The sequence below is a fragment of the Chrysochloris asiatica genome, unplaced genomic scaffold (assembly GCF_000296735.1).
Source record: "Chrysochloris asiatica unplaced genomic scaffold, ChrAsi1.0 scaffold00116, whole genome shotgun sequence".
Lineage (NCBI taxonomy): Eukaryota > Metazoa > Chordata > Mammalia > Afrosoricida > Chrysochloridae > Chrysochloris > Chrysochloris asiatica.
Window position 1 is genome coordinate 6,310,557 of NW_006408634.1, and position 10,180 is coordinate 6,320,736.

The window sequence follows — 10,180 nt, forward strand, 5'->3', positions numbered from 1 at the left end:
CTGTATAGATTTTCTGAGGAGCGGTTGGTGAGTTGGAACTGTCAACCTTGTGGTTCAAACCGACTTTATGGTAGAGCGCTTATCCTACAACGCCACGCCAGGGCTCCAAGCCTCAGTTCTCCTGCAGAGCGGCTGGTGGGCTTGAACGGCAGACCTTGTGGTTCACAGTCCCATGCTTATCATATGGAGCCACGGCACCTTCTGTAGACCCTTTAGACCTATATATGTCTCGTGGTCATCACCTTTCAGAGGGAGCCATGGTGATGTAGTGAATTAAGTATTGGGCTGACAACCACAAGCTTGGTGGTTCACACCCACCAGCTGCTCTGCAGGAGAAAGATGAAACTGTCTGCTCCCATAACCACTTAGTCTCAAGCACTGGCTACCTAAATTGGGGGGGCTATAAAGGCACAAAGTAACTGGCTTACAAGTTTTCAAGAGGGAGTTTAGTTTCAGGATGTGCAGGGAAGGCAGAATTCCCATTGAATAGTTTTCATCTTGTCGACGGGTCTGGTGAAAGGAGATGGGAATAAGATTCTTACGATTCAACAGTGAGTAACTATTATTATGACTAATTGCGACTGTCACAACTGTCAAAGTGGATGTTTTGTAATAAAAGGGGGGGAGTAGTTAATCTTACAGTCCAGGACCCTAGGACCACCAAGGGAGAAGAGCACGAGCAGAATGTGGGGCTCTAACCAGAGAAGGAGGCAGAGATGAGGATATGGAGAAGAGGGAGCATCTGAGGACTCTGGACTCATGGAAAGAGAAAGGCTGTGTGCTGGCGGCCAGACAACAGGCTTGCAAAATGTGCCCTTGGGTTGTTTAAATGATTATATATTCCTGAGTGATTTTGTGTACATCCAAAAAAAACAAAAAACAGAGGGATTAGAAGCAAATACTGTTGAACCATGATGCACAGTGACTGTAATCATTGCAATGAAATGATGAGTGTAAAACCGATGTTCTCCCATGTAAATGCTCACTCAATACACAATAAAAACTTTAAAAAGTTTTAAAAACTAGTGTCTTGGAAACCCTATGGGGCAGTTAGTTCTACTTTGTCCTGTAAGGGCCGCTATGAGTTGGAATCAACTCGACAGTGGTGGGTTTTGTTTTTGGTTTTTTTGGTCACCTTTCAAGAAATGAAAGCTCTCTGGTGATGTGGCCCAATCGTAATTCCTGTGCTGACGGAACTGTTCCACATCTGAGCTGAAGGCCACCTGTGGGTACTGAGCAGGTGAAGTGGAGTGAGTGTGTCTAGGGAACAGCATTTTAAAATTCATTTGATTTGAATTGTTTTCCATTGAAATTTAAAGTTTCGTGGGACTAAAGTATTGTATTGGGAATTTTTTCTCCAATTTCCACACAGAGCTGGTCCAGAAAGTAAGGTCACTTTTGTTGTCAGTGGGCACAGAGCTGCGGGCAGTCTGAACTGACCACTTGAGAACAGCTGACCGTGTAAATTCGGACCCCTGAGAGCAGGGAGCAGCCTGGCATTGCTCATCATCGGAGCCCGTGCACCAAGCATGGTGCCTCACAAACAGATGTTTGAGCAAAACCCCCCAAACCCAGATGCCATGCTGTTCAGTGATTTCAGACTATGGCGACATGACAGCTTAAAAAGACACACCTGTTCCATAGAAGTCTCTTGGCTGTAATGTTCACAGAAGTAGATCGCCAGGTCTTTCTTCTGCAGCACCAATGGATGGGTTCGAACTGCCTATTTTACAGCTAGGAACTGGGAGCAAACCACTTGTGTCTCTTGAGTTTTCAGAGTCTGCACTTCTATGGGACCAGCCGACAGGCCTCTCAAACCCTCCCTGTCCTAAACCAAGGAAAGGAAATGATGCCCCAAATCTGAGTCTCGTCCCCTTCCGTTTTTTCCATTGCAGCAAATTGTCAAGTCCATTCTTCCAGCAGCCCCCATGCCTGCGGTCACCCCGGGCTTCTCACATCCAATTCATCAACAGATCCCAAATTCCACCATTTCACTTCCTCCTGTGGCCCCAATCTTCACCAGCCTTGCTAAGTGTCATCGAGTCGGTTCTGACCCGTAACGACTCTGAACAGGGTTTCTGAGGCTGTAAATCTTTATGGGAGCGGAAACAGCTGGTAGTTTCGAACTGCTGACCTTGGGATTAGCAGCCCGATTCCTAACCACGCCCGAATTTGACCATTTCACTTCCTCCTGTGGCCCCAATCTTCACCAGCCTTGCTGCATTAAGTGCCGTCGAGTCGCTTCCGACTCTTAGCAACCCTGTATAGGGTTTCCAAGGACGATGCGGTATAAAGCGTAGAACAGCGCCACACCTGGATTCCCTCACTGGGCTGGACTGTATGTAGGAAAAAGCTTCTCCAGCCCTCGCCCTTGTCTGTTCCCTATATGGCCGCCAGGGGGCGCCCGTTACACGCAGAGTCCCTCACGCCTGGCCTCTTCTCAGAGACCCTAGTGACGCCCCACTCCCTAAGAGTCAAAGCCGGAGTCTTCTCTGGGGTCCACAAGGTTCCACATGATCGGTCCTGTTCCATCTCTGCCCTCAACTCCAGCCTTTTCCCCTCGTGGTCTCTGCTCCAGCCACACTGACCTTCTCTCTTGGTTCTCAACGCACCTGGCACAGAGGGGCGGGCCTCAGCGCCTTTGCAAATGACTCACTCTTCAGTTCCTTCAAGTCTCCATACCAAAATCACCTTTTCATCCACCTTCCCTGACCACCCTGCTTAAAGGTGTCAAACACAACCTCTCCGTATTTCCAGCTCTTTCTCTCTCTCATACAGTATTTTTCTCTTTAGTTGAGGCTACCAGATTGAGACAAAGGATGAAAGAAGGAATGTCATGGATGGTGTTAAGTGGTTTACATTTGGCATTGGACTGCTAACCACAAAACCAGCAGTTCAAACCCACCTGCTACTCTGCCGGAAAAAGTTGAAGCTGTTTACTCCCATAAAGATTTAGTCTCAGAACCCCAATATAGGGTTGCTATGTCAGACTCTACTTACTGGCAAAGGTTAAGAGTTCAACTGCTTCACCGAGCAATTCGAACCCAGTGCCCCATGGGAGAAAGATGGGGCCGTTTGCTTCCATTAAGATTACTGCCTTGGAAACCTATGGGACAGTTCTATAGGGTGTGTTTTAAGTCCACCTCTTTTGAGATATGTAAGAGCAGATTAAGCAAGCAAGCACAGATGAAAGGGAAAAGACAAGCCACATGATCTCCAAAGAACCTAGATATAGAAGCTAAAAAGAAACAAGGATTTTCCTAGAGAGCCGCCAGTGAATCTTTCCTAAAGCCAATGCCCTCAATCCCAAACTGTGAGAAGGTAAATCTCTGTTCATCAAAGCTACCCACTTGTGGTACTTCCATTATAGCTGCATGAGGTAACTAAGACGGCACTCCATGCCTACAAGACCAACCCCCCAAAAACCCCTGAACATCAGAGTTAGGTGAGCTCCCCTGGTTGGCAATACTCTATGCATGTTGTCACCCATCACTGCTGGAAGAATTAAACCCCGTACGCATGACTCCTCCAGTCCTGGTGTAACACTGTAGGAAAAGCACTGGGTCCCAAGGTCGGTTTGAATCATAAGGTCAGCGGTTCAAACTCACCAGCTGCTCCTTGGAAACCCTATACGGGGTCACTATGTGTCAGAACTGACTTGACAACACATTAACAACATGCATGACTCCACAGAGTCATGCTTGTTTGCACTTGGTGTCCTCTGGGCCCTGCCCGATGCTATGTGCCTTTTCCCTTTGGTACTTTTATTTATTTATTCACTTTTGTCTTTTAACTTTTCATTGTGATTTGGGCAAAAGTTTAATGAGCAAATCAGTTTCCCATTCCACACTTTCTACATACATGGTTTCATGACACTGACTACAATCCTCACAATGTAACTGTTCTCTTCCCACGTCCTCCCTGTGGGTCCCACTTTTCATTCATTCATTCTTTCCCAGGCCTTCTGGCCTTCTGCACTGTCTCCCTGGACAAATCCTGCCCTTTTGGTCTCGTATGGCTAGTTGTTTTAAGGAGTATGTACCTCCCTGTTGTTACTGTTCATCTTACAGGACTCTTCTGTGGTTTGGCTGAAAGCTGAGCCACACGGGAGAATTCAGTTCCAGACCTAAAATGTCTAAGGGCCAAAGATTCAAGGGTTCCACCAGCCTCCGCCACACCAGCAAGTGTGGTCTTTTTATGATACAGTTTTGTTCTACATTATCCTCCTCCTACTATGGTCCAGTTTAGAGCGGTCCGCAGTAGTTGCTGGGTCCCTCGGCTGATTTCAATGTGGATCTTTATCCCTGTAATAAACTGTATCTGTGAGTGTGATAGTTTTTCTGAGCTCTGTAGGCCCTTCTAGTGAATCATTGAACGTCAGGGTGGTCTTGGGAACCCTTGGCACAAGCAGGATGCTGGGAGGAGGCTGGTGAGAATTCAGCACCTAGACACCCCACCCCTTGGTCTGTGGCGTTCCAGCTGCTTGGCTGGCTGCTGCTGGTCCATCCCCCTCACTGGTCCCTGACTCTCAAAGCTGATACAGCCTCGGTCTCATTCCTGCAACCCCGTCTCTTGTCTACGTGGATTCTCCTGATCACAGGAGTACTATCCAGCTGCTCCCACAGGAGCCCTGGTGGCTCAGTGGTTAAGCATGCTTCAACTAACTGGAAAGTCAGCAGTTTGAATCCACCAGCACTTCTGTGGAAGAAAGATGTGGGAGTCTGCTTCCATAAAGATCCCGATGGGGCGGTCCTACTCCACTTTATTAAGTCGCTATGGGTCAGAACCGACTCTGTGGCAATGGGTTTGGTGTGGGGTTTAGTCACCGCAACTGGGATGCTGGCCCCAGAAGAGAGTGGCACCATCTCTCTGCTCACTTCTGAGGACGCTTCAGACGGGGCCAGGCTCCAAGCACATGCCCAGTGAATGTAGTTGCTGAATCAAGGAGCAGACGAATACGCACAACAGGGCTGGAGGGCCCCCTGTCCTCACCTGCAGTCGGTTCAGGATTTGGTGGTAGTGAAACAAAGTGCAGAAGTCCACGTGGGCCGAGAACTCCTCGAGAGCCGCCTTCTCCGCTGGGCTGGAGTGGAATTCCTATACGTCAGGAGGTAAGACTTTCCTTTAATTCTCTTTCCCTGCCCCCCTCATCTGTGGCAGAGTCAACAGCTGGGAAGGGAAGAAAGGCAAATGATTTCCCTCGCAGCCTATGCATACTATTGCCATTGAGTCGGTTCTGACCCATGTTGTTGTTGTTAAGTGCCGTCGAGTCGGTTCCAACTCATAGTGACCCTGTACAGGGTTTCCGAGGGTGTAAATCTTTACGGGAGTAGAAAGCCTCATCTTTCTCCCGCGGAGCGGTTGGTAGTTTCGAACCGCTGACCTTAAGGTTCACAGCCCGATTCGTAATAGTGACCCTGTATAACGTTTCTGAGGAGTGGTTGGTGAATTTGAACCGCCCACCTTGTGGTTCAAACAGACTTTGTGATCAAGTGCTTATCCTACAGTGCCATACCAGGACCCCATACTATTGGTTGGTTTAGAGTCCTGAGATTTCTCACTCTGTTTCGTTTGGTGAAGATGCATCCATTTTATTGACCAAGAAACTGAGGCAGACTGCTAGTATGAAAAACAGCTGGTATAGAGAGCTAGAGGTTCAAGGTTCTGCTTTGACACCTATTCACTGTGATGGAATTGTGTCTTCCAGCACCTCCGGAAGCAAAAAAAAAAAGCTATGTTGAAGTTCTGTCTGATTGCTGTAGGATAAACACTAGACTACAAATTCGGTTTGAACTGCAAGGATGGTGCTTCAAACACACCAGCCACTTCTCGGAAACCCTATATAGGATTGTTATGAAGCAGAACCAATTGGATAACACTTAACAACAGTAACAAACGTTGAAGTTCTAGCCTGTATCCCTGTAAGGTGGCCATGTAATTATGTTTGGAAACAGGGCCTTTGAAAATGCCATCTGTTAACAGGAGTCCTGGTGTGACACTGTAGGACCAACACTGGACTGTTAACCACAAGGTCAGTGGTTCAAACCCACCAACCACTCCTTGGGAACCCTATACAGGGTCACTATAAGTCAGAATTGACTCGACGCCACTTAACAAGCAACAACATCTGCTAATAGGAGATCATGCCACTGAGAGGCGTGCTTATGACAGAGTGGAGACACAGAAGGAAAAAGAAGCAGAGATTGAAGTGATGTCTGTACTAGCCAGGGGACAGGGAACGCCAGGAATAGGACAGGCCTGGAGCATCCACTCCCTCAGAGTTCTCAGAGGGAACCAACATGGCCGACACCCTGACTCTGGATTTGCAGCCTCCAGAATGGTGAAGTAATCTATGTCCAGTGTGTTAAACCAACCAGCGTGTAGTACTTTGTTAGAGCAGCCCTGGGGAACTAAGACACTTGCCAACTTTCGCACAATGCTTATTATGTGCCGAGCACTGCTGGCCATTTATCTTCCTCCAGAGGATTCCAGGAGGTTGATGGAATCCTGACTCCCATTTTCAGATGGGAATAGCAGGCTCCAGGAAGTGACTGGCCAAGGTCCAGTCTGACTCCAGAGCACAGGTACTTAATCATTTCTTTGTGCTTCTTTTCTCAGAGTCCTGCAAAGGTGACTTCATCTCTTTGAGCCTCAGTTTACTCATCTGCAAAAGAAGATCATACCTTCTTTTTGAGTGAATGTGCTGAGATTTTATGTACATGTTACACATGTATGTATCTATGTATTTATGTGTATGTATCTGAGTATGGTTGTAAGATAAACACTGGACTGCTAAGCCCAATCACTCCTGGGAAGCCCTCTACAGAGTCTCTCTAACTTAGAACTGCCTCAAAGGCACTTAACAACAACAACAACATACGAGTGTACTACTGAGGATGTAAGGAGCTCTGGTAGCATAATGGTTAGGAATCGGGCTGCGAACCTCAAGGTCAGCAGTTCGAAACTACCAGCTGTTCCACGAGAGAAAGATGAGGCTTTCTGCTCCCGTGAAGATTTACAGCTTCGGAAACCCTGTACAGGGTCGCTATGAGTCAGAACTGGCTCCACAGCACATAACCACCAACACTGAGGACGTACTGGGTTAAGTGTTGGGCTTCTAACTGTAAGGTAAATGGTTCAAATCCACCAGCTGCTTCTTGGGAAAAAGATGAGGCTGTCTGCTCCTGTAAAGATTTACAGCCTCAGAAACCCTAGGAAGCAGCTCTACTCTCATATGTTGTTGGTGTTAAGTACCGTGGAGTCGGTTCCGACTCACAGTGACTTTGCACAGGGTTTCTGAGGCTGCAAATCTTTACAGGCGCAGAAAGCCTCATCTTTCTTCCACAGAACAGCTGGTAGTTTCGAACTGCCGACCTTGAGGTTAGCAGCCTGATTCGCCACTACTACGCTACCAGAGCTCCATATAGGGACACTGTTAGTCGAAATCAAGTTGATGTCAGTGGGTTTGGGATTTTAAAAAATTTGGTTATGTGTGTGAAGAATCCCCAGTTCAAAGCCACCATCCACTCCATGGAGTGGGCAGTGGGTTTTTAAATGTTTTTGTGTACGGAGCTCTGGTGGTGCAGTGGTTAAGCACTCAGCTGCTATCAAAAGGCTGGCAGTTCAAACTCACCAACTGCTCTATGGCAGAAAAAAAAATAGTAATGTGCTCCTATGAAGATGACCGCCTAGGAAACCCTGTTGGGCAGGTCTACTCTATCACATGGAGTCTGGGTATGGCACAGTAGGTTGGACTGCAAAGTCAGTTTGAACTGCAAAGTCGGTGGTTCGAGCTCACCAGCTGCTCCTTGGAAACCTTATACAGGGTTGCTATGGGTCGGAACCAACTTGATGGCACTTCACAAAAACAACTCTGTTCATATGGAGTCGCTATGAATCAGAATTGACTCTATGGCACACAGCAACAATATATGTGTGTCTATGAGGAGGGGAATTACCTGGTGGTGCAAACGGTGAAGAACTTAGATACTAGCTGAGAAGTTGGCAGTTTGAACACACTCAGAGGCGGGGATCTGCTTCCATAACTCACATCCTTGAAAACCCTATGGAGCAGTTCTATTCTGTATGCATGGAGTGGCTGTGAGTCAGATCCAATGATGAAAATTTGGGGCAGTGGGTTAAGCTGGAGTTCGAACTCACGAGCTGCTCTGAAACGGCAAGAAAATGCGGCATATTCCCATAAAGCTGTCCAGCCTCAGAAACCCTAAGGTGTAGCTGGACTCTGTCCTATAGGGTTGCTATGAGTGGAAATTAACTCAGTGGCAGCGGGTTTGGTTTTCGTTTTAGGAACTGTGTGTGTGCAGTCTAGCATAGGACTTAATACAGAGAGCAAGCGTTCAATAAGTAATTGTTAAAGGAATGAATGGTCACGTTAAGCACGGAACAATGATGGGTTAAACACTCAAGCTCTGGAACAAGACCAGTATTACAGGGACATGACTGAGGTGCCGTTGAGGTACAGTAGCTTTTGTTGGGTGCCATCGAGTCGATTCCAACTCATAACAAACCCATGTGACATTACAGTCATATTACGGATGTAAATCCCTGGGTCTTTTCCTCTCAGAGCCACTGGGTGGGTTCAAACTGCCAAACTTTTGGTTGCAATGGGTTAAGCAAGTGCTTAACCATTGCAACACTAGGACTCTCATGTAATCCCTCTTAGAATCTTGTGAGTGCCTGACTAGCCTCACCCTAATCTTGGCCCTAGTCTGGAGTTAGACTTCAGTTCACACTCAGTTATTACATGGCCTTGGGCAAGACATTTTCCTTCCGTGGTACATTTCAGATACCTCGTATGTGAAATAAGGATGTCACTGGGTCATTCTGATAATTCAATAACGCAAAATGCTTAGCACAGTGCCTACCATATGCTCAAACAGCATGAAAAGAACTAATTGTAGTTTGTGACTTTGTGACTTTGAGGATAAACTGATATTATTAAACAGTAGCAATGCCTCTTATCCTCATTTGGAACAGGGTACAAAGTATGACTTGTCCAACCTCCTAGAATACACCTCCATCCTGCATCCCCATTTAGGAGGTCTTCCCCCTGCTTTCCAACACAGCTTGACCCACGTGGGATGATTGGGGGGGGCTTAGACTACAACTCCCAAAAGGCATCGGAGCAGCCTTCCATAGCACAGAGGGCCTTGATGCCGCGAAGTCTCATGGGAGTCGTAGTCCCCGGGCTCTGGGACCCGGGACTGGTAGTACCTGTATCAGGAGGCGGAACAGCTGCTCCCTGGAGAACGGGATGAAGCGCTCGCGGTACTGCTGGGCCCAGTTGCGCGGCTCCGTGGGGTTCCACATCTTGCGGTACTCCCCCATTTTGGCTGCCAGCGATGACAGGGCCCGGGGGGGCCCGAGGAGCACGGGCCAGACCCGGACCCTGGACCCCCAGACCCCCCGGACTACGTGCAGCATAACGTCACCCGTTCGTTCCCTGGAGCCTAACGAGAGGAACAGGCAGTCATCTGGAGGAAAAGTGCCCCCTTACCTCCGTGTCCCCACCTCAAAGGGCTCAGAGTCCATCCCCTCACTCGCCTAGTAGCCCCTCTAGCCTGCCCCCTCCCATACTTGTTCAGTTGGCCTGGATCCCAGCAGGGGTCAGAGATTACTAGGTTCAGGGGTGTTTTCAGGGTCCAGAAGGCCGGTAGGGGTACAACTGGTTTCTGTAAGGCCTAAGCGGGGAGGGGAATTTTGGAAGCACAGTTGATGATCGCAAAGGCCACGTCGAGGGTGTAGGGCCGCCCTCCCCCAGCCATGCAATCCCCCGCCCTCTCCCTCACCTTAGCCAACGCACGACTGTCTTAGAGCTCCCCGCGCATGTGCACAAAGACGTCCGGGGCCCCTGGGGTTCGGCTTCAGAGAGCAGTAAAACGCATGCGCCAAACCCTGGGTTATTTATTTATTTATTTATTTTTTTTTGCGCCGGCCATTTCTAACGCTCTATTCAACTGCGCTTGCGTCATTTGTCGACCTTTCTTTTCCTCTTGCAGCTTTGGGACGTAGCGCATGCGCCGTCGCAGTGTCTCCTTGTCCGCGTGCTTCAAAGGGAAAGGGGCGGGGCAGATGCAAGACGTTCGGGAGGGTGGGTCCAGACAGGTTTCCTCGCGCCGTAAGTCAACGGCGAACGACCTAACGTCCATTGAGGCCACGC

At 48.4% G+C, this 10,180-nt stretch overlaps 1 protein-coding gene across 1 annotated transcript in view; it reads right to left on the bottom strand.

Moving 5' to 3' along the window:
- Positions 1 to 9,850, bottom strand: part of TMEM143 (transmembrane protein 143) — a 28,914-nt gene extending 19,064 nt beyond the window's left edge. Inside the window, exons 1-2 of the mRNA XM_006868391.1 lie at positions 9,810 to 9,850; positions 9,235 to 9,470 (exon numbers count right to left, since the gene is read on the bottom strand). Coding sequence (XP_006868453.1) covers positions 9,235 to 9,444 — 210 coding nt within the window. The 5' untranslated portion in view covers positions 9,445 to 9,470; positions 9,810 to 9,850. The remainder of the gene's footprint in view (positions 1 to 9,234; positions 9,471 to 9,809) is intronic.
- Positions 9,851 to 10,180: the final 330 nt, after the last annotated feature.